Source organism: Patella vulgata, chromosome 6 (assembly GCF_932274485.2).
Source record: "Patella vulgata chromosome 6, xgPatVulg1.2, whole genome shotgun sequence".
NCBI lineage: Eukaryota > Metazoa > Mollusca > Gastropoda > Patellidae > Patella > Patella vulgata.
Window position 1 is genome coordinate 9,650,745 of NC_065884.2, and position 26,502 is coordinate 9,677,246.

A 26,502-nucleotide genomic window follows, 5' to 3' on the forward strand; every position below is an offset into this window, starting at 1 on the left:
ATGGCATCGCTAGCCTGCGATGTTTATAGAATTAGGTTCCGATTTGCTGTTCGACTTCCATTCATAATTTAATTATGAAATTGATAATCGAGACTATGTTTTTTTATCCTACCGACTTTAGTAATGATGATCGAAGCTAGGCGGTAAATTCAATCGCTAAAATCTCGGTTCATAGTGGATCAATTTGACTGAAATTTTCAGCATATTCCCTTTACATTATCAAGTTTTTAACTATTATAATGAGAACTGCCAACTCTTTATCTAATCTCCCATAATGTATATTTAAGTGATATCACATTCGAGAACAGGGGATTCGAACACACTGTGCTGTACGCAATTGTGAGATAACTTACTTAACCTTGTCTATTTTCTCATCCAATCAGACCTCTGAATATTTGTGGCATGCTGACATCAAGTAAAGGTAGCGAAGCATACTAAGAGTAACATATATGCATATAACTAATGGTATAGTTTCTACGTTAACCAATTTAAAAATACACCTATATATACAACAGCATGTTAAAAACTATACCATCAGAATTCCAGGTAGAAACTGTAAACTGATGTTTTAGTCAGCTGTACTGTTGAATATTCAGTATTATCCAATGATAAAACAATATAGGTCGTAAATCGTAAATTACTGGGGTAATAGGATTGTGGTATGAAAACAATATCCAAAGCAAACTACGACGTTACATGATGAAATGGTATTGCGGCCTTAATACAGAGAGAGAGAGAGAGAGAGAGAAATGGGGCTTAACGTCTACTCGACACAAACTAGGTCATTTCGGGATTAACATAATATGGTTCAACTCTATTTCACTAATTGGCTTGCGCGTAGGGATATATAGCAGTGGGAGGAACCTGGGGGACCCGGAGAAATCCCACGAGGTTGGACAGGCGATCCCACTCATTGTTACCTTATGATTTAACACAAGCGCGATAACACAGTTTCTGTTGTCGTGCATTTGGATATAGCCTACTAATAAAACCCATACAGTTTCTGTCGTTTGGGTGTGTTCAGGTTTGGGTAGTCATACAGTTAGTTATAGCTTAAACCAAAATACATCTGATGTTCTAAAACGTGTGTATTTAATAACACATGTTATGTAAATAGTTCAGCTAGTCTCGTCTGTTTTCCCCTAATAAAATCTATTTTTGAACTTCTGTTTGAAGCTGTATACTAAAAAAAGTTTGAATAATTTATGGGTAACTTGTGTTACATCTTGAGGATCTACGATATAATGATCCAGTCAGACAGTCTTACAATGTGACAGGAATAAACAGAAACCATCAGTAGGTAACATGAAATCAATAGGCTATTCCTGTGAAACCAACCGATATGGAACCGAACTAGTCCTCTAAAACCAAACAAACAGTAAGAAACTGAAACCTTCTACACGAAACCTATGATCCAATCAGTCTTACAATGTAACAGAAATACACGGAAACCATCAGTGGGCAACATGAAATCAATAGGCTATGTCTGTGAAACCAACCCATATGTAACCAAACTAGTCCTCTAAAATCAAACATACAGTAAGAAACTGAAACATTCTACATGATAACATGAAACTCGTGATCCATCTATGACACTGACACATATCTATCTGAAACTAAACTAATTCCTCACAAAAAATATATATATATACACACAGGCAAGATCATATATATAGGGTATTTAAGTTCAACCAATGGTTATGGAAGCATACCAATCCCCCACTCCCAACACTTCCCAAACTGATCCCCTCAAAATCAAAAACACAGAATGAACCTGTGCGTCTGTATTTGTTGTTGTTTTCTGGGGTGAACAAAGTATGAAGGGATTGGAATGATATTTATTGATGTATCCTGAATAACAAAGGATTGTCTCGACCTGACTAATAAAAACCAACAAAACACCAGTCAATATACTAGTAACTCATATACTACTGCACTGACACATCTTGGGGGGGGGGGGGGATGGCCGAATTATTAAAATTAAATTGAACCATGTGTTAGTCCCGAAATGACCCAGTTTGTGTCGAGTGGACGTTAAACCCCGGGTGTGAAATTGCACGAGAAGACCCGGAAAAGTTCTTTTACGTACACGCCAATGTGTACTCGGGACCTCGACCTTTCGTACCATCCGATCGACTAGACACTAATCCTTGCCCGCCCTCCCTTCCGCGGCACTGACACGGGGAAACCACGCAGGAATATCTCAGGCCATGATCTTTACAGAAAGATAATACAACAATAATAAACACACATACACCCTTATACAGATTACATGTAAGTTAAAACATTTCATAACAAAAAATTGTTTAAACAGATGAGTTTTCAATTTAGGTTAAAATAGAATGATAGATGTGCAACAACTTCTGATCTCGTGAGGGAGTATATTCTCAAAGTATCGGAGCACATACTCGTGTACACATTGGCGTGCACGTAAAAGATCGATATAATAGTAGGCCGTAGTGCCGCTGACCGGGCAAAATTTCCCTCATAGCACACTGTATGGCGTATGCCCGTCTTCACTAGCCCAGTTCGGAGCAAAACAGTAGGACGTTAAATTTCATTTCATTTCATTTTCTCAAAGTATTGGAGCGCATACAGAATAACAAACTTCACTTCTATGAAATGTTCAGTGCTTGACATAGCTCTAAGTAAAACATCATCTAATTGTAGGCGTAATTCATGTTAACAAATTGTAGGCGTAATTCATGTTAACAAATTGTATCCTAATCATTAATTAATCATGACAAAAATGATGACGTCAAGAAACCAGAGTATGTTTAATATCAAAAATATAATTTTAATCAAATTTCTTGGCATCAGCCCACCGTTACTCCTTGCACACACATTATAATAGAGAATTCAAAATGACGTCATCTTGCACTAATACAACTAATGCTATATAACTGAACGTACAACTTTCCAATATAACACTGAAACTTACCCACAAGGTTGGAGAGGCGACCCTACACCTTGTCTAAATAAATAGGAATTGGTATTAGGTGTTCTAGAAAGCGGAACGTATCCCACCTAGCACTCGACACCCTCTATACATGTAGCTGAATATTAAATTAAAAATCTCGTGTCCTTAGAGAATTGATATCAGGGGTCTACATATCATGGTTGAGAATTGGTATTGAGTCTTCTGGGAAGAGGAATCGTATCCTGCCTCGTACCTACCGCCCCAAATGCTGCTAAAGACCCCTACGCGCAAGCGAATTATTGAAAAGAAATTGAACCATATGTTAGTCTCGAAATGACATAGTTTGTGTCGAGTGGACGTTACCCCCCCCCCCCTCTCTAAATGACTTCAATACCGGGCATAAAGTAAAACAAATACATGTGAAATAGAATATAAAACTCTACTCAAACTTCACTACCTATAGAGTACAGCTAATATGACCGTAGACATGATAGAACCAAATCTCAAGGCTAATAAATTATTATCTATAGATACTTACCTCTTTTTACCTATCTTCGCGATCAAAGCTGTATCATCTAATGACATATTATTACAGTTAGATCACCCAGAAACTAAGTTTAAATATTCTTGTATCACTCACATAAAACATTCACATAAAATAAATTCCGTTTTAATTTCCCAATCAATCACTAAAATGTGTATATCACTCAATCGGCTTGAAAATAAATTGGAATCGTAGAGATTTTTATGGAAACCATAGGAATTACTGATATGAAAAACCGATATCAAATTTCATAAATATAACGAACATATTCTGAAACCCTTAATTTTGGAATGATTCGAAATAAATCCATGAAAACTTCCGGAATAGATTTGTTGATGAATTTCCTGGAATATCGGAATACAGAACCACAGACGAACCGAATCAGAGACACGAAAAAAGTTGAGAAAAGGAACAAAATGAGTGGAGAGAAGAGCCGACTCACACCTGACCGCGATGTTTCTCAATGATAAATCAACCTAAGATAACTGCAGGAACTACCTCCAGGCTAATACAGCACCATGAAACATGGCGTATAGCGCTACCTTCGTTTCGTTTAAATGTCACGATGTGAGTGAGTTCTAGTTTTAGTAACGCACAGAGAGCATCAGACATGGTCTGCGTCTATACGATGTTTGTTTCATAAAAATCCTACTTTGATCGGACCAGGCCCCCGAGTTCGCAAAGCATTCTCAGACTTTAGTTAAGAATTTATTCACTTTAATCAGTTTTATGAGAAATATCTTCGATCCAAAAACACAAAAATAAATTTTTTATTGATTTATTTGATACATTAAAACAACAAAAGTTTTAAAAAAAGGCAAAATTTTAGTTAAAGTATGGCAAACAATTTTGAGTAAATTCTTAACTTAAGTCTGAGAATGTTTTGTGAAACCAGGCCCCCGAGTTCACAAACCATTACTTAACTTTCAGTCACTGTTTATGAGAAATATCTTTGATCCAGAAACACAAAACTTTGCACATAGTTCCTTATTCATATATTTGATACATTAAAACCACAAAAGTTTTAAAAAGAGCTATAACTTTTTAACTAGGTCTGAAAATACTTTGTGAACTCGTGACCAGGCTTCGCGAAAAATTAAACATTTTTGTACGAATAAAACTGAACTAAATAAAATTCCAACCATTTAATAGACATTCCCAATTCCCTGATAAAAAGGAAATGGTGTATTAATTATTTTAAAGGGCGAGGTAATAAACGTTAAACTCATCAGTATGACTAGATCTGACCTAATGTGTTCACGCTTGAAAAATGGAATGACGATTACACTCTACTACACTTAAAATATTTCGACTGATGACTATCTGATTCGTATAACATTTCCTAGATTCCGAATATAAGCAATCAAGGTCACGGCTTAAAGGAGCTAAATTTCTGTGATTTTATGGTAATTTAATTGGGTTGATCCAGATCTATTATAGTGATAATCTAGCCAACCGCGGCCATGGTAGCCATTTTGTTAGCCAGTCCGGAAGTTTAATAGATCAACATTAAAATTCTTGAGTGACATTTAGCACAATAATTTAAAAAAACACAACACAATTTATATGGAAAACAATTGCCGATTTTTACCCATATAGCACGATGTTTCGACAAGACAGTGTCTCTTTTCGGTCTAATGATGACGTCATACAGCACGACGTTTCCGGCGGTAACAGTATAAGAATCTATAATTGAATAGCACTAAGATTAGACAAAATAAGCCATTCTGTTACGTATTCACAATTAAAACAATTGTTGGCCAGTTGTGTTGTTTCGATGATGTGATTAGCTCTATACAATTATATTTCTGATTCAAGAGGGGGTGGGGTTGGGGGTGGATTAAGTGGAAGTCAGTTTGTTTACCAAACTTTTATAAATTCTCACCCCACAAAACATATACACATAAAATTCAGTGAAATCGATAATTCTTTTTTGAACTCAAATCAAAGGGTATTTGGTTGTATTTAGTTAGTATTGGGTAGTATTTAGTTAGTATTGGGTAATATTTAGTTAGTATTTAGGTAATATTTGTGAAATCATCCTGTCGTGACCGTTTTAAGGTAGAATTTAGACTAAGATTGGTTGCGCGTTTTAATATATATTGCCTAAAAATAATTCTAATTCTAAACTCATGTAAATTCTCAGAAAAGGCAAACGGAATACACACTATTGCCTTTAACGATTATCACAATAGATTTATATCCATCGTTCGTTCTTGGTGCTTATAACGTCCTAAGGGTAATATCTCAAATGTCGTGGCGGACATAGAACAGAAGGCCTGGCAACGGACAACGCACATCAAAGAAACTTTGGCAGTTGGAATTCGATATAAGAGTAGGCCATAGCGCCACTGTCCGGTCAAAATTCCCGTCATATCACACTGTATGGCGTCTTTCCGTCTTTATTACCTCAGTCCGCTGCTCAGTCCGAACAGACAATTGGGACGTTAAACCCCATTTCATTATCTACATGAGAAGAAGTCGGAGGTGTGTTATTCAAAGTCAGTTTATCAGCCAGGTTGAACTATTATCACGTCTATATCTAGAATATAGTCTCAAGATTGATGGATGGAGATTCTATGTGGACATATGGATACCAACTGCTTCTTGTATTTATTTATAAACTCTGTATTTATATAGTAATATAAACGAACATATATATTATAAACTCTATATTAAGTGTGTATATATACAAGCTAATATCATCAAGATTTATAAAAGTCTATTAATGAAAAAAATAGGTAGACTGAAAATACAAAATTAAATATGTAACATGTGTTTTAATGTCTAGTTAATATGTTACGTAGATTTAGGGTAGTGGGTGGTCAATTGTCTACGGGAGAGATAGAGAGAGAGGGAGAGTTTATTAATGAAAAAAAAACCCAGGTAGACTGAAAATACAAAATTGAATTATGTAACATGTGTTTTAATGTCTCGTTAATATGTTACGTAGATTTAGGGTAGTGGGTGGTCGAAAGATCTAAATGGTTGCGCTGCGGTTCAATAGTCTGATAAAAAAAATCAGAATGGAATATGATCTAATTAATTTGGACTATAGTTTAATTATTCAACTTTCATAGAAATAATCATTCGCGTGATGCAGTTTAACCTTAGATAGAAAAAAGATCTAAATAGTTTGTGCTACGAAATGAAATGGGGTTTAACAGCACACTGTTCTGTTCACACTGGGCTAATGAAAGACGGACATTCGCCATGTAACGTGCTATGAGGGAATTTTTGCCCAGACAGCGGCCCTACATCCTAATCTTTTATCGAATTCCATCTGTCAAGGGATCTTTAAGCGTCACAATGTTCTGTTCCGACTGGGCTAATGAAGATGGACATACGCCATACAGTGTGTTATGAGGGAATTGTTTTTTTTCTTGTTTTGCCCGGACAGCGGCGCTATGGAATACTCTTTTATCGAATTCCATCTGTCAAGGGATCTTTAACGTGCACAAGGGTGCTACGTATCAGAAGGTTGATAAATATTCAGAATAGACTAGTACTGATGAGGGAATTATGTGAAGAATAATGGAATGAGTAATAATACAAACAAATCCTGTAATAATGACCGTATTGTGAGTAACATACATTCCAGTACATAATAACATATATACTCTCAACTAGCATCATAATAATAAGTAACACACAGTCTATGTACATTAAACATACATTCCCATGGAAGTATTTATCGGGCAGTTTTTTACCAATAAAGTATGGCAATTTTTGTAGATACATCCAATCAAACAAGGATTGCGGTGATTCCCGGAGGTTAAAATGTTTCGAGAGAGATTTGAAGGAAGAGAGAGAGAGAGAGGGGCGGGGAGAGAGAGAGAGAGAGAGAGAGAGGGTTTAACGTCCACTCTACACAAACTAGGTCATTCCGGGACTAACACATGGTTCAATCTTACTACAACAATGCGCCTGCCCCTAGGGGTCTTCAGCAGTAGGAGGAAACTGGAGGACCCGGAGAAAACCCACGAGGTTGGAAGGGATTTGAAGCAACCTTATAGATTAGTTAGTTTAAATTGTTGTTCAAATATATCATCAAATATATCATCAAAGCAGACAATTGGTACGTAGGAAGGAATAATTACATTTATATACATTTAAATACTTTCAGCATACCCAACAATTCATGATTCCCAATGGACAAGTGGTCTTTGTGGCGGAAAACTGCTAACCAAAACCCAAACAAAACAACCAATTGAGGAAATTATAAAAATACCTACTATTTTGTCTCTGTGGTTGAGGATGCAAATTTTTAGGTAAATATTTTCAGTTTCGGGTAAAGTGGTGTTCCACCGTTATGTTTTCGTTTGTAAAAACATATGTATAGTTTACAAGATAAGTTTCCACCGAGAAAATAAATATTCAGTAAAATTATCTGAACAAATTATCAACAATTCTTATTTTTTGGTACCTGTATATATCAAGGTGAAATGAAATGAAATGAAATGGAGTTTAACGTCCTACTGTTCTGCTCCTAACCTGGGCTAAAGAAGACGGGCATACGCCATACAGTGTGCTATGAGGGAAATTTTGCCTGGACAGCGGCACTACGGCCTACTCTTATATCGAATTCCAACTGCCAAGGGATCTTTTACGTGCACGCCAATGTGTACACGGGACCTCGGTTTTCCATTCCATCCGAACGACTAGACAGCTTTCCTGGTCATCACTGCATCACTGACAAGGGAGAACCACGCCGGAAAATCTGGATGAACTTTCTCGGCCAATGCAGGGATCGAAAACCCGACCTCCAGGCTAGCGAGCTACACTTAGCCACGTGATCCCCATATATCAAGGTATATAATATAAGGCTATGTAGCATAGATATAGAGGAACACAAATTACTTGAAGATAATGAAATGAAAGGGGCCAATGAAGACGGGCATACACCATGCATTGTGATATGAGGGAAATTTTGCCGGGACAGGTCTTTAACCTGCGGCCAATATAGACGAGACCTTGGTTTTTTTTTTTAGTCTCATCCAAACGACTAGACACCGTCCTTGTCAGGCCCTCCGCCCTGCACCACTGATAAGCGAAACAAAGTTGGAAAATCTCGAGAGAAACTTCCTTGGACAAAATCGGGATCGACCCCGAGACCGCCTGATTGACGAGACAGCGCCATTTTAACCCTTGATCCAGTGTGGCCCCCATTGATAAATGAAACAAAAATAATTACCTTATGTCAAAATCACAAGTCACAAGCAAACTAGAATCCATAAACCCGAATGGCACAAATCTTTCTCAAAATGAAAGTAAAACGTAAAACAACTGATATATATACTTAATAACCGAACAACACAACGACACAAATCGTTCTCAAAATGAAAGTAAAACGTAAAACAACAGATATATTAAATAAGTTGATCGACTTTCTACTGGTCAGTTGGAGATTCTGTGTCAGTGCCAGTAGATCATCAACAACTAATAAACCATAGTTAATGGTCTCTCTCTCTCTCGTTGGCACCATTAGCAATCGCCTTTACCTAATTCCTGACACAGTTTGTAACAAAGAGCTGGAGTTATTCCAATAAAGTAAACATATTTCTAACACTCCTGTTTTTTTGAAGATACATGAGTCAATGTTTTTTAATGATACATAGTGAAAGTTACTCTAGTTTATTACCGCCATGTTTGTTAATTATTTAAAGTTTGAACGATTTCACACGTCATTACAAATCGTGTCATTAGCCTCGTTTTACATGTTATACTTTGGTATATATTCAGTATGACAGATCTTCGAAATATAAGATCTAGGGGCAACTGAAAAGAGAGAGAGAAATGGGGTTCAAAGTCCAATCGACACAAACTATGTCATTTTGGGACTAACACATGGTTTAATTTTATTTCAATAAATCGGTTGCACGTAGGTGTCTATAGCAGAGGAAGGAAACCGGAGGACCCGGAGAAAACCCATGAGGTTGGACAGGCGACCCTACTCCTTGTCACGTACAAACGGATTGAAAGATGCTTAGTCATTCCAAACGTATTACAAAAAAACACCCCAAATTTACCTCTTATCATATCCGGCAGTACGCGATACTGAACATGTGACCTACTTAACAAAACATCAAAGTCAAAGAGTTCCATATTTTATCTTATACTGATGGGCTGATAAAATAAAACATCAATGGTTCTGCCTTTTGACACCATATTTTATTTCTAGTGGTCGTTGAAATTCCAACAGAATAACCAACAGTCTTAGCTATTTTGACGCTTGGGCTAAAAGAAAATGAATTAAATAGAGTAAACCAGTATAACCTGGCACGAGAGAGAGAGAGAGAGAGAGAGAGAGAGGGGGGGGGGTTAACGCCCACTCGATACAAACTAGGTCATTTCGGGACTAACATATTGTTCAATCTTATTTCACTTATTCGCTTGCGCGTAGGGGTCTTTAGCAGTGGGAGGAAACCGGAGGACCCGGAGAAACCCCTCAGTAATTATAGATCATCGTAAAGGAAGAAAAAGGTTCATGAGAACTAAATACGTTATTTGCTTGCTTCAAAAATTTGTAACTATATACTTTTTTTAAAAAAATTTTTTTAACTAGATTTAATTGTTTCGTAACCTCGAGTGTCTGGCTGGTCGAGATGCACGTGCCTTTCCCCATGATATTATTACTATATTAAAATGGCAGACTGGTGTATCTCTTAGATTTAATTAGTTTTACTTTTGTAGGGTCTAGGTTATCTGTCAGGTAACGTTAATAAAGTAATAAAGCATATTATGTCACATGCACGACACCCGTCAATAATAACAGGAAGCAATGGCGCCAACCCTTTTATGTTTCTTTATATATACCGGTGTATCTCTTCGATCTACATGTCCGGTAATGTAAATAAAGTAATAAAGCATATTATGTCACATGCACGACACCCGTTAATAATAATAGTAAGAAATGGTGTCAATCATTTATGTTTCTTTATATATACTCGTGTATTTCTTAGATTTAATTAATTTTATTTTGTAGAATCATGATCGTCTACCTGGCAGGTGTAAAAATGTTATTTAAATAAAGCCGAGTCATAATGATGCGATTAAACCAGTAGTTTATTGCCTTGATAAACCAAATATTGACATTAATCTAACAAGATGTTGATATATTTGTTCAATATCTTATTTACGGCCATTTAATTGGGGCAACTGAACACTGTTTATAAATAAAATGTTTACAAGGAACATGATGTAATAATACGTGAATCAGCAGAATGAAGGTTTAGAAAAAAGGGCCTTTATATTAAACAAGATAATTATAATGCGCATACCCCGAGGTTGTGACATACAATTACAATCCCTATCTATGTCGATTTCGCAAAGAACTGTCTGGAATAAATAACATTATAGTACAAAGAGGTTTTGCGTGGGAAATGCTTTGGAAATGCAAATTTTAAAAGAAATTATGACTGGTCTAAGATTGAATTAGGTGACTGATACCAGTTTAACAGGCATACGCCTGTTTTGTTACATTGAAGTTAATTCTACTTAGTCATTCAACCCCATTTAGTCAGGGACTTAACTTTTATCAAATTAACCATAGACTCTGATCCATTTATATTAGTCAGACAGTGACGCTAATCCTTCTTAGTCAGCCAGGGATCTTAATCTCACTTAGTCTGCCAGGGACGTTAAGTCCACTTAGTCTGGGACGTTAATCCCACCTAGCCTATTAGGGACGTTAACCTCCACGTTTTGTCAGTCAGCCAGGGATGTACACCTCCACGTTTAGTCAGTCAGCGAGGGATGTAAGCCCCCTACTTTAGCCAATCAACCAGGGGTGTTAACGCCTTTATGAGCGCAGTTGGAGCAGAACAGTAGAACGTTATTTAAACTCATTTCATTTCATTTGTATCTGAGCGTACAATTTTAAAATGTGATGATAATATGGAACACCTCATTCTAATTCGAAGTAAGGCCATTGGTTGTTTTTATACCCCACCCCACCCGTTTCAAGAAGTCCATTAATTTTTGTCTCCATTGTTCTCTATAATGAAATGTTATATTATGGTTATACCATACAGTATTTTATATTATAGTATATTATATCTCCTCCATTAAGGGGGGGGGGGCGAATGGTTAGCACCTGCGCGCTGTATCATAAGGTCTGTCAATGGGTCAACTGGCGTGGTTTCGATTCCCCGGTTCTCCGATTTCCTCCCACTGCTAAATAGCTTATGCGCAAGCGAATTGTTGAAATAAAATTGAACCATATGTTAGTCCCGAAATGATTTAGTTTGTGTCGAGTGGACGTTAAACCCCATCTCTCTCTCTCTCTCCATTAAGATATAGATAACGTTTCTAAACACACGATATCATTAATCTCCTGGGGTTAACAAGGAGATATGTTTACTACATCACATCGTCGGTTTGATTAATAAAACATTTTTAACCAATTAAAACTATCACAATTAATGACCCCCAGAACCCAGAAGCAGTGATAAGAAGGTAAGAAGGGTGAACCAGATTTTTTTTACAATATTTAATTGGCATCTTCTTGGCTTAAAAACTGTAGTGCTGTCTTTTGGAATTTAGTTTGTGATGAAACATGGTCTACAATCATTCAGTCGCGGTGCTCAGTCAAAGGTGCGAAAGTTTGACTCACGATACAATGTCAACGCTTCCGGAAGTGCAATGGGGTGATCCAAAATTCGTTCCTTTCTTGTTTACGGAACCACCAAAGACAGCATTTTGGAATAGATCATATATCGAGGTCCTGTTGTAATGGGGGCACGGTGGCTCAGTGAGTAAGACGTTGGCTCGCTAACTTGGAGATCCCGTGATCGATCCATGCGTTTACCATCGGGTTCCTTCTTGCCAATGGTGCTGGACCGAGGGCCTGACAATGACAGCTGTCTAGTCGTTCGGGTGGGGCGAAAAACCAAGGTCCCGTGTACACATTGGCGTGCACATAAAAGATCCCTTGGCAGTTGGAATTTGATATAAGACTATGCCGTAGCGCCGCTGTCCAGGCAAAATTCTCTCATAGCACACTGTACGGCGTATGCCCGTCTTCATTAGCCCAGTTGAAGCAGCAGGACGTTAAACCCAATTTCATTTCCAATTGTAATGGATGCGCCTGAATTTAAATATGATACGTGAATGTGTACAAGTTATTCACAGATACGAAATGAATGAAAAGAAATGGGGGTTTAACTTTTCTAACTGCTCTACTCCGACTGGGCTAATGAAGACGACGATATATGCAGTGTGCTGTGAGGAACATTTTGCCCGGACAGCAGCGCTACAACCTACTCTGATTTCGAATTCTAACTGTCAATGTGTACACGGTACCTCGGTTAATCGACCCACCCGAAGTTATTCGCAGAAGCTTGAGAATTATTTTTTAATCGATAATTGCATATTTTCTAAGAAATGAAATGAAATGAAATGAAATGGGGTTTAACGTCCTACTGTTTTGCTCCGAACTGGGCTAATGAAGACGGGCATACGCCATACAGTGTGCTATGAGGGTAATTTTGCCCGGACAGCGGCACTACGGCCTACTCTTATATCGAATTCCAACTGTCAAGGGATCTTTTACGTGCACGCCAATGTGTACACAGGACCTCGGTTTTTCGTCTCATCCGAATGACTAGACAGCTGTCCTTGTCAGGCCCTCCGTCCTGCATCACTGACAAGGGGGAACCACGCCGGAAAATCTGGATGAACTTTCTCGGCCAATGCAGGGATCGAACACCCGACCTCCAGGCTAGCGAGCCAGCGCCTTACCCACTTAGCCACCGTGATCCCCTATTTTCTAAGAAAGTCAAGACATACTCATTTCTATATATCTATTGCTTCATAGGTTGTCAAATCAATATTATACAATCATGGCAATCATTCTAGCACTTAAAAAACATCCACACAAAAATTTTAAATAATTTCTGTACACCTACGCTATTTGAAAATTCTATCATTTCTTTTCACTGGAAAACAAAGGCTACACAATGGAAGAGGGGGTTATGTCGATTGTCAAGATCCGTGGTTAAACAGATAAGGATAATGATGCTTGATTGAGCGAGACTTTGAAAATTGTTCATATGACAACTATACATGTACTTTAAAAAGCAACGTTGGATTTTAAAAGAAAGTTATAATTCATATTTGCCAATTTCCCAAATGACACAAGTGAATTATAGGGTTTAGGATTATTCTTTAACAAGGTAGCATTGTGTGTATAGATGCCATGTATTTTAAGGCTTTTTTTTAAACACGTGATTTAAAAAATGCAATTATCGCTTTAAAATGATTAATATTATGGGTTATTCAAGTTTAATTGTTTTACTAGAATATTCCCCCTAACTACTGTGTACAACGTTCATCTGCCATCAGGGAGAAGGTTAACATTGTATAACAGGTTAGAACGTAAGGTATAATAGGTTAGAATTTGGACTATGATCTATATAAATAAGGTGTCTATCTACTATAAATAAACAGGCACCTATTTGTAATATCGGAGCTCTTCATTTGGTTTATTTGTCTACCGTTCCTATTACAATCTATTTTTATCTGATACCTGGCCTGGTCACCATATGTATTATATCAAATCTTGACCGAAAAAAGTTTTAAAAAACACACCAATCTTCATGGATTAATTAAAGAACTCTTAATTTATTGATTTTTTTAAAATAAATTTTATTAATTTAGATAATAACTGTGACTATTTTTGCTAGTTCCCTTTATTCACAAATTTTACAATTTTTTTTTTTATATTTAGACCTTTATTTACATGACAAGCTCAAAATCAACTCTGTAGACCCTCGGATGGCTTGGATACAGCTTTGATTTAAACAGTCGTCCATTTAAAATTAAATCAATAAATGGCCGACCAAGCTAGTCACTGACGTCACTACCGGAGTCTGCCGATGAAAGGCCTGCTAAGCGAGGGTACCATAGCCATTGAGAATGTTACTTGATAATCGAGAATGTGTGTGTGGAGTTATCGTCTGTCAATTAAACGATCGGTAATTCTCGTCGACGGTGCGGACACAGTTGATACATATGTGACAACTCCGTTCAGAATAAAGTGATTTGACTGAAATTTTCAATATTTTCTTTTTTTATCATATATTTTTGAATTATTATAGCAAGAATTGCCAACTCTTTATTAACCTCGTAACTAATGTAACTTTAACTAAAGAACACATAATATTAAATATAAACAGATCGAATTAACAAATTAAGTAGGGCATCTTGTACACCAAATTTAACAGTGATAATTTCAACTTTAAAAATAATAATAAAATAAACCCTTTATTTAATTCCATTCTTTGATTGGATGCTCCCCTGGTGAGGATGCATCCTGCGCGATATTGATAATGGGCAACTAATTACACAAACCTGGCACAAAAATAACGCATAAATATAAATAATGGACTGGTTTGACTAGAATTGTTATTATTCATTAAATGGGTATTTAAAGATACATTCTCAAGAAAGTATTTATCGGGGGGGTTATTTCCAATAAAGGTATGGCAAATTTGATATATATGGAAAGTATACGTGTAGACGCCCAAGCCTACTAGAAAAACGCTGGATTACCCGAAAAAACACCCATGCTGCAAACACTTTGCAAAAATGTAAGGGTACCACTAACTGGCAACCCGACAGCTTATTGTCTGCCAGTTTGACTTAGGGGGTAGGTGAAATTTCTTGATCGAATGGTTAGACGGGTTTGGAAACATTCACTGGTGTAACAGACTCTGCAATTAAACGGTGGAAAAAGAAATTGGCAGACAATAATTCAAGTATGGTAAATGGGCAGTAAGTAATGACAAATACATTCTGAAAAATGAGCCCTCCTTCAATCAAGTTAGATTAATTAGTTTGAATATCTTAAGTCCAAATATATTACCAAGTCACACAGTTTGTACGCGGGAAGGTATCTTTAAGTCCTGTTGATCTCTCTACCTGACCTTTTGTACAGCATGCTATGATATAAATAATTAACTGTCTTACTCCACTTTGATACCTGTATTACTTATCTGCCCTTCGCCATGGCAACTACGATACTAGCTCCACCTATTTACATTTATTTATCTAAAAACTGAAAAAATCATCTCTAAATGTTCCGCAGAGGTCACCAAATCATGGATATTGAAGGGTATTTGGACACGTGGGCGTATGAGTAACGTTCGACTGTATAATTAATTGAACATAAACACGAACGTTTAGAAAAGATTTTCGTCGAAAAGGTCTTAGAATGGATAGTAACCTCAAGGGCGATATACAATAGACTATATTGCGGATCTTGCACATCTAGAACACTAAGAACCCTTAATGTTTAGACAAGATTTTCGTTGAAAACGTATTGGAATGGATAGCAACACCAAGGGCGATATATAATTGACCACATTGCGGATCTTGCACGTCTAGAACATTAAGGATCATGAGGACAAACACCAACAGCAAACATAAAATCATAAACAAACTAAAATCTACAAAATCTTTCAAAAATAAACAAGTTTAAAGTTGTAGTCCCTTTCACAAAGAGTTGAAATAAAATAAGGTACTTGCCTGTTGATTGTAATGGCTACGCTCTCGCGAGAAACGAGAAATGAAAAATGCCCTTGATTCAAGCAATATATTTAATCATATTTGTTCATGGTTTGTTCGTCATCTCAAGGTAATATAAAATGTTTTGCGCTGCACATCGTTTTTCACCTTCAGTTATGGTAAAACAAAGTTCTGGCGATTAAAACAGACTTGCAGATAACCTAATCTCGTAACGCGAGATTCTCTAGATAATTACAAACTATGCTCCTCTCCTCCCAACCTATAGAATGCAGACGTTTGCATATTCAACCAAATATCAAAAGTTATCTGAATTTATTGACCTTTTTGCGTGGTTTCCCAGCACGTACCGAGACAACCAACAGTAGGAATCTTTCCAGGGTCGTGTTCATGTGTAATCTGAAGAAACGCAGGCCCATACCACCAGTCAGACACAGATAATATGTAAGTTATTTTTTTAATCAAATATTTAAACCTCTAGATAAGAAAACCCACTGGCCCAAAAAAAAGGGATCATTATTTTATAAATACGCCGGTCCGAAAAAAAACATGACCATGGTGTACTTCAAACCTCGAGAAAAAGATTTTTTCAAATTAAAGGGGCATTATGTGAGATTAGATAAAGAGTTGACAGTTTTCGCAATAATAGTTAAAAAATAGATAACGTACATAGAATATGCTGAATATTTCAGCCAAGCGGAGATTAGCTTTTGAATTTAGCTAACCTCAATTATCATTACTAAAGTCGGCACGATAAAAGAACAAAGTTTCGATTATCTACTTTTAAGTTTAATCACCATTGTATTCCAATCCGCTAAATATCGAAGGCTAGCGATGGCATCGAGAGTTGATTATTATCTGGATAAGTTAATTAATGTGTAATTAATAATTTAGATAACAGTTTTCATTCAAATCACATGTTAGGTAATATCAAGCCGTATCTCACATACATGTATTATATATAGCTTAGAATTTTCAAACAAAAAATATAAAAACCTTTGCATAGAGGGCAAATTTGTCGAATATTCCTTATTACTTTCTTCCATTTGAAGTAAAGAACAACCTTAATGTTGTTTTATCTTTGTATGTTTATTCAGTCCGAGTTCCATTTTTTAAGACTCTTCAGAAAAGATTTGAAATTTGTGTATCTTTTCCCAAATTTTATTTTTTCCGGAAGTGATGAAATAGACTAGGGAAGGTATAGCTATGCCATGAAACTGTCAGAAAGTTTGTTTTTTTTAAACAACATTTTGTCTTTCAAAATTCAACAAAAAGAAAATTGGAAATTAATTTTATTCAGATCACATTTGAGATACTCATAGAATCCACGCGTATCTCACACAGAGTATCATCATTCCAGGAATATTTTGCAAAAGTCGATCAATTTTTATTTTCATTGAATTAAAGAATAAAAGTCCATTTTGTGCTACCATTTATATTTTATGAACCACCAGAAGCTGTTTGAAATTTGTGCCATTTATTCCGAATTTTGGTTGTTACGGAACTTGTACGGAACTTGTGAAATACACGGAGCCACGATAGCTAGGTGGTTAAGACACTGGCTGGCTAGCCTGGAGGTCGGGTGTTCGATCCCTGCATTGGCCGAGAAAGTTCATTTGGATTTTCTGACGTGGTTTCCCCTTGTCAGTGGTGCAGAACGGAGGGCCTGACAAGGACAGCTGTCTAGTCCTTCGGATGAGACGAAAAACCGAGGTCCCGTGTATACATTGGAATGCACGTAAAAGATCCCTTGGCAGTTGGAATTTGATATAAGAGTAGGCGATAGTGCCGCTGCCCGGGCAAAATTTCCCTCATAGCACACTGTATGGCGCATGCCCGTCTTCATTAGCCCAGTATAGGAGCAGAACAGTAGGACGTTAAACCCCATTTCATTTCATTTCTGTGAAGTACACTATAAGCGTAAGCGTATATATCGTACAATTGTATGGAATCCAAAACTTTCGACTAGGATTCTCTAGTTTCTTATCTGCCGGACACAATTTTATAGAATTTATTACTCTGTGACGTTTCGACCAGGATTCTCGCTCAGTAATAAACAGTAATTATATTCCATAGAACTGTCCCGATGTGTCATTTTAATCAATCGGAATCACTTGTAAAGACAATGGTGTGAAGGTTGAATCTCTAATAAGAATATTGGTCCAAAAATGGTTCAATTCCGTTCAGTTTCTACAAAGTTGTGTTAAATTGAAATTTCATGGATCCATGCTGCTCGAGGGTAATCGTTCGTTCGTTTCTGGAGTTTTACGTCCACTTCCACCAGGGGTGATATCGTAGACAATGAGGGTAACCAGATGCCGCCATCTTTGATCGGTAGCGAGGGTAACCAGACGCCGCCATGTTTTATCAGTAGCCGAGAAAAACTGATGGGCCTAATTAAAATCCGATTGAATCCAAGTCGAGAAATTATTTTGATTTTGTTTTCTTAATTAAAAGTTAAATAATCAATCCGATGGAAGATTTATAGATAAAGAGCTGGCATTTCTCACTATAATAGTTAAAAGCTAGATAATGTAAAGGGAGTTTGCTGAAAATTTCAGTCAAATTTATCCACTATGATGAACCGAAATTTAAGCGATTGAATGTTCGGCCTAGCCTCGATCATCATTACTAAAGTCGGTACGATAAAAAAAAGTCTCGATTATCCTAATCCAATAAACATCGCAGGCTAGCGATGACATTGAGAGTTGATTATGGTCTGGATAAGTAAATTAAATTCTAATTAATAATTTAGATAACATTTCAGGCCTAAAGAAAGACCTGCAATAGGCAGATTTAGCTCTTGCATAATGTATGTTTAAGCAAATAGTGCATCGGGACTTAAAGAAAGGTCCAATGTATAATACAGCAGCTAGGTCTATCCACAGCTTGTGTTGGTGCTGTTATATTCACAAGTTACCAGCATTAGGAGAGTTAAGTTTGTATTTGCCATGTTATAAATGTTTAACAGCTGATAGAATGTAAGTGTAATCAGTTCAAATAACCTTTACATGAATCACCTTCAGATGCACGCCATACACCTTTAAACAACCCTAGTTGAAGGGAGGTAACTCCGTTCATATATGAATCCATGGAATCACACCACAGTTTATTTTTTTCTAATGTTAAACTCAGACTATACCCCCGACCCATAATTTGTCTGAACATTTCGTAGTTTATTTGTAATAACCAATCTTAAAAGAGAATGGCCATTTGTATTTCCAGTATTTCATGAAAATAGAAATATGAGTTATTTAAATTGCTACAATCAAAATAAATGATATTTTTTCTTTTATTTATAAAAATCTCTGGGGTCAGTTAATCATGTAAACAGTACTGCTAGAATATGTGATATATCCTGGTTCAATGGTAACTAAGAAATAATATTTTGCCAGACAGGCCAAGCGAGATAACTCCTGTTACACCTGGCGGAATCACCGTTCACGATATTACCTTCATATAAGTCGACAATAATAACTTTCTAACCCGAAATCAAAATGAAATTTCATAGTCAAAATCGGTTACCTATTTTATAAAGTTATTCACCTTTTTACAATTAACAGAATTTTTTTTTACCTTTTGTAGGTAATTAAAATTCTGAAAAAATGTGAATAATATTCATTTATATATAAAAGAAAATGGCGTTGAAGATTTTATATTGCAAGACTCCAGAATAGAGATCATATTTCTGTTTTGTTTTTTCTACTGACTATTGTAGTGGATCATGTAATGATGAAAGACCCAACCATCATGTTTAACGTTTTACGTTACTTTCACTAGAGAACTGGGAATTGTGAAAATCCCCATAATTAATAGCTTTCTTAGGTTAAATGAAGTTTTCAATATCAAGACTACCTATATCTTTAAGATAAAGAGGGAATCTGATTAAAACGCAGATCCTATTTCGTTTCGTTTCTTATAGTTCAAAATTTACTTGTCTTTACTACACTAGGATCTGGAAGGGTTGTTATATAACTGGTTGATGTTAGGGATTAGTCAATGAAACGGTCTGTTGCAGCCAGTTCTTGGCGTTCGATGCATGGAACTGTGGGTATTCCACTAGAAACATCAACGCTGATTGGTTAATCAAATGTCTGACGTCATAGGTCGACGCGACCTCCCACTACAACTGGTCAGATCTACATGCAGTAAAGGCCATCGAAAGTATAAAAAATCGAAACGAAACGAAATATAGATGTGTATTTTAATTAACTTGGATGACGAGGGGACATGTTTCTATTACAACATAAGAAATCGAATAAAAAATATTTTAATCGTCATTCAAGCTAAATTTCACATTTTAGTTACCAGGGAAGACACTTTAGGAATCATTGGTCTTGAAACAATATTCCATTTTCTGAAAACCCACCCCACCCTAACCAACTGAAGTACTCAAATAATTGAAATCTTGGCATGTTTACATAATGATGCATGGTATTGTATATATTTCTCTTAACCAAGTAATCAATGAGAAATCTGACCTCTTAAAGAACAGTTAATGCTTCACTCTGATATAAAATATGAATATGAATAGTTTTATTGGCAAGATTAGTGTAAGTATTCCTGTAGGAGGCAAATGATAAAAACCGAGATTAGTAACAGTGGCTTAGTGGGTATATGCCACTGGTTAAAGATACATTATGTAAGATTTATATGAAGAGCTGACTATTCTTGCTATAATGACTCAAGATAATGAAATCTGAGCCAAGTTATCACTGTTTCTAGTTTTGACAAGATGTGTGCATTGTGGTAACCCGGGCAGTGGTATATTTGAGGCTTTCCCATTTGTAAATTAAATTTTTAAATGGCGAACCGTTCTAATCGAGTTAAAATCTCGAGTATCCGATGCCATCGAGAGTTGATTATGGTCTGGATAAGTTAATTAATGTCTAATTAATAATTTAGATAACATTTCAGGCCTAAAGAAAGACCTGCAATAAGCTGATTTAGATCTTGCATAATGTATGTTTAATTAACTAGGTGGTCTCAGGTTCTGTCGCGGTTTTGGCTGATAAAGTTTCTCAGAGATTGTGCAGTCTGGTTTCCCCTTGTCCGAGATGCAGGACGGAGGGACTGACAAGGAAAACTGCCTAGTCGTTTGGATCGCACGACAAATGACGTACGATGTATACCATTTGCAGTTCGTTAAATATCCCCTGACACTCGGACATTCAAATAAGATCAGACCGTAGCGCTGTTGTCAGAACATAGTACATTCTCTTATAGCTCTCTGTGTGGCGTGTGCTCATCTTTATTGCCCCGACACCTGGAAATCGAAACAAGAGTAGACCGTAGCACAAATTGTTCGCGTATAATTTCAGTCTTTCATTAGCCCGACACCTGGAAATCGAGTAGACCTAAGCACCGCTGTTTGCGTACAATTTCCCTCTTCATTAGCCGGGGATCACGTGGCTAAGTGGGTAAGACGCTGGCTCGCTGGCCTGGAGGTCGGGTGTTCGATCCCTGAGAAAGTTCATCCAGATTTTCCGGCGTGGTAGTGATGCAGGACAGAGGGCCTGACAAGGACAGCTTTCTAGTCCTTCGGATGAGACGAAAAACCGAGGTTCCGTGTATACATTGGAATACACGTAAAAGATCCCTTGGCATTTGGAATTCGATATAAGAGTAGGCGATAGTGCGCTGCCCGGGCAAAATTTCCCTCATAGCACACTGTATGGCGTATGCCCGTCTTCATTAGCCCAGCATAGGAGCAGAACAGTAGGACGTTAAACCCCATTTCATTTCATTTCATTTCATTTCCGACTTCGTAAGTTTCGTACGTGTGCAATATGTCATATTCAATGACGTCTTGTTGGTCAGAACAAGCGACAGGGTCCTCTGGGCCCTTGGACAAGCAACTCAGCCAGAGGGTGGGGGTGGGGTGTCACTTCCCCGGTACTCGACATTAAATTTTGAAAGATACATGGTCTTTAGCGTCATTTTGGCGTATATCTGGGGTAACCGGAGGTCACTTCAACTAACATACAGAAACTGGGATTGGCAAAAATTTCGTTTTCAGTTTTGTTTTTTGGTAGGCTGGCAGAATTCGATTCTAACCCCGCCCACACCACTAGATACCCACATTCAGAAAAGTCACAGTGTTTATGCCCTAACTACCTCCCTCTGCCACGGGCCCTGATGTTGGTAGAGCATGCATATGGTACAATTAACCGAGGCAGATATTTATAATTATAAACAAAGCTTATAGCAGAGTAAATTTGAAATTGAGAAAGAACAAATAATATCTGAGAAGCAACTAGGGTATGAAACAAAGAAATCTTTATGTTTACAGATAAAGATTGATATGTTTCCAGTATAAATATCAGGGAGAGTATAAATGATCAATGATAAATTTAAAATGACGTCATAATTACGTCAAACATTCTATTAAAAACAAATTGAAAGTATATCATGCTCTCTAAGCACACTCCTTGATGTAAATGAATGAATCAATTTACGTGAATGAATCATGGAACATGTCGATAGAAAATGTTATTAAACCCACGAAAACGTACCACTTGTTTTAGTTCATTACTAACGGAAGTCAAACTAAAGGATATGTGCTTAAAGTGGCTGATCAACATTTAAACATACATTATGCAAGAGCTAAATCTGTCTATTGCAGGCCTTTCTTTAGGACTGAAATGTTATCTAAATTATTAATTAGACATTAATTAACTTACCCAGTCCATAATCAACTCTCGATTATATCGCTAGCCTGTAATATTTACTCGATTAGCTTCCGATTTTCTGCTCAACTTTCATTCTTGATTTAATCATGAAATGGATAATCGAGACTATGTTTTTTTTATCGTACCGACTTTAGTAATGATGATCGAGGCTAGACTTAAAATTCAATCGCTAATATCTCGGTTCAGAGTGAAGCAATTACTGAAATTTTCAGCATATTCTCTTTTTTTTTTTTTTTACATATTATAGCTCTTTATCTAATCTCCCATAATGTATCTTTAATATCAGTTTAAAATGATTTTATTTCGTTCAGTATTTACAGTTTTTAAATATCTCAACATTCGACATCCTGTGTAATCGATATAAACAAGACAATGCCTCCTACAAGTGTACACAGTTTAGCAATTGACGATCAGTGGCTTTAAGTTTGACTGACAATAATTTGAGGCAACAAAACCGTCGCAAATGATGAATAAATGAACGAATATGTAAAACCAAGCAAGCAAATCTGAACGTAAGCATATAAAAGATAGGTTGCCAGACATGCGCCTACTGCAGCCAAGCCAGTCGTCCTATCAGTCCGAACTTTTAATAACATTATGTAAACAATGGATAATAACGCTGAGAGTTCAAACTACTGGAAATTATCTTTGTTGAATGGTTGTTAAACGTTTAGATTTCAGGCGTTTATTTTGATCGTTAATCAAGATTTTAAAAAAGTGATTAAAATCAATAAATAAATACCTAAATTCTTCGAAATTCGATGGACATCCACGTCTCATCAATTTAAAGACAGCATGTAAATTATGGAAGACCAAACAGAGCTTTATTCGGTGTTCTTAAGAGCAAAAAGTGTTAATTTTAATATACAAATGTTAATTTTAGTGCACCAATGTCGAAAATGAAGAAATAAGAATTACGGTGTATGAATTAAGAAATAAGGACTAAGAACACTGAATAAAGAGCTGTTAGGTCTTCCATAGTAAATACAACTGTTTCAATACAATGGAAATACACAGGACACAATTCTATTACATATCATTACTGTTTGTTACCAAAGGACGTTTCTAATAGGATTATATAGTCTTTATCAAGCGATATATTTCTAGTTGAACTGTTTATTACCAAGGGACGTTTCAACTATAGGATTATAATTATAATTTTTATGCAATATATTTCTAGTTGAACTGACAAAGACTATAGAAATGTCACGGGTTATAAACAATAATTGTATTCAACAGACATGTGTCCTTAATAAATGCAAATTAAATTTCAAGTAAATCGGGTGATAACTTCCCTGTTTAAGAACGAACAGACAAGGGCTACATTTGATTAAGGACGAACAGACAGGGGCTATATTTGAATGCGAGCATATCAAAAACAAACTTATTTTCACCCAGTTTAAATAGTTTAAAAGCAATCTGAACATAGAGTAGCTAATATAAATTCTATGTAACATAGTCTGCTTAAAATAGAAAGCCAGCCATGATAGCCTAGAACAAAAAAAAGCAGATTCTAGCATTCACTTCCGGTTTCACTTACCGAGAGTAGTCAGCCATTGTCACGTGACGGTTTCTAGTAGTGATTATTGGTGTAGATGAGTCTAGCAAAAAAGTAAGTAAATGGTTAGTAATACAATTAGTACTAAATATATCATTAAATTATTTTGTTAAATACGAATTAAACAGGTATAATATTGTTTAAATCATAAATGGTTTCCCTATAACATATCCACCACACCCGCGCAAAAAGGGCGCTGTTGTCAGCTTGTCATCTGAACATAATTCATACAGGCTGAGTTTAAAAAGGTATTATATATTAAGGGCCGGTTCAACAGGTACTCTTGCAAAATGCGTCCTTCTAAGGCCAGTCCTTGACTTTTTCATAATTATGTGCGTTTACATTAATATAAAAAAAATAATTATCCCAGTTGGCGCAGAACAGTAGGACGTTAAACCCCATTTCATTTCATTTATAATATAAATAGAGAGAGAGAGGGAGATAGATAGAGAGAGAGAGAGAGAGAGAGAGGTTTAACGTCCACTTTACATAAACTAGGTCATTTTGGGAGTAACATATGGTCCAATAATTCGCTTGCTCGTAGGGGTATTTAAAACTGGTAGGAAACCGGAGAACCCGGAGTAAACCCACGAGGTTGGACAGGCGACCCTACTCCTTGTCACGTACAACCGGAGATTCGAAACCACGCCAGTGGACTCAATGACAGGCCTTATGATACAGCGCGCACGTGCTAACCATTCGGCCATCCAACCCCCTATAATATAAATAACATATTAAGGTGTTATATAAAACTAATTAAATATCCGTGCATGTATTTAGGTAATGACGATGTGTATATATATTCGCCAATGTTAGTTTTCATTAGACATTAATATTAAATGTTGCAGTGAAGTATTTATATTTTGCAGTTTGTCTTAGTATTGTGAATAAGCGTATGGATAAAGAATGTGTGGACATAACACATTTGTAATTAAATGCCCAAGTCGATGGAACAAATAACAACATTTTAAGAATATATTATTTCAACAATAGACGACAACTTCACAAATGTCCGTCAGCAACCAATTCACTCCCACCTCTAATACATTTAAACCAACAAATTCCAAAATCCATTGAACATTTCGAAAGAATTTTAAGAGCTCAGTTATATTAATAATTCTAATATTTCCAGGGTGGTACAATTAAAAGGAGTTAAGCCTCTAACTTAACATTTTCCATAATATTCGAAATTAAAAACACGAATTAGAATTCAATATTTGTCCATTTCAATCAATATTGATGTTGTTATCTTGCCGTGAAAATATAAGATCCTTATATCCAATATTAAACAATCAATTTCAGTACCTTTTTGTGTGGATTAAAGCCGTGAAATCCAAGATAAAATGTATCTTAAACTACTACTAGATAGGGGTTAACGTCCGCTTGTACCGAGCTTGAAGGTCGTGTCTACAATGTAGGCTAATATGTATAAAGCAGATGTATATAATTATATAAGTAACCTTGAAGACTAGACGAACTAATACAACGGTTGAACTAATAGATTATACAGTTATATCATACCCTATATACTAGACCAATGTCATATAATAAATATAGGCTATAATATTATGTATATGTATGTAAAAATACACATAATAATAAATATAGGCTATAACATTATGTATATGTAAAGATACACATAATAATACACATACAGTGTAACAATTATATAATACACGTAATAATACAGATGGGGTATAACATTATGTATATGTAAAGATACACATAATAATACATATAGAGTGTAACAATTATATAATACACGTAATAATACAGTTAGGGTATAATATTATGCATATGTAAAAATACACATAATAATACTGGTAATATATATAGAGTGTAACATTATGTATATGTAATAATACACATAATAATACATATATAATATAACATTATGTATATGTAATAATACACATACACATATGCTATAACATTATGTATATGTAATAATACACATAATAATACATATAGAATATAACATTATGTATATGTAATAATACACATAATAATACTGGTAATATATTATAGGGTATAACATTACGTATATGTAATGATACACATAATAATACATATAGTCCATAACATTATGTATATGTATGTAATATTACAGTTAGGGTGTAACAAGTTTATACGTGAAATATTTTGCATATTAATACTAATTGGGTATAACACTAGGTTTATATACATGTAATGGGGTGATGCACATAATAATACACATAATATTACATATAGGCCATAACATTTTGTATATGTATGTAATATT

At 35.9% G+C, this 26,502-nt stretch overlaps 1 protein-coding gene across 5 annotated transcripts in view; it reads right to left on the bottom strand.

The window, feature by feature from the left end:
* The window catches only part of LOC126825133 (tripartite motif-containing protein 45), a 51,536-nt gene that overhangs the window by 17,311 nt on the left and 7,723 nt on the right, over positions 1 to 26,502 (bottom strand). Inside the window, exon 1 of one of the 5 annotated variants that reach the window (XM_050554631.1) lies at positions 24,222 to 24,253. The exons of 1 other annotated variant lie outside the window; for it this stretch is intronic. In XM_050554631.1, the coding sequence (XP_050410588.1) occupies positions 24,222 to 24,238 (17 nt within the window). In that variant the 5' untranslated portion in view covers positions 24,239 to 24,253. Of the gene's footprint in view, positions 1 to 3,458; positions 3,927 to 8,658; positions 8,894 to 24,221; positions 24,254 to 26,502 lie in introns of those variants that run through there. 3 more of the 5 variants (XM_050554630.2, XM_050554629.2, XM_050554636.2) reach the window with 3 other exon arrangements.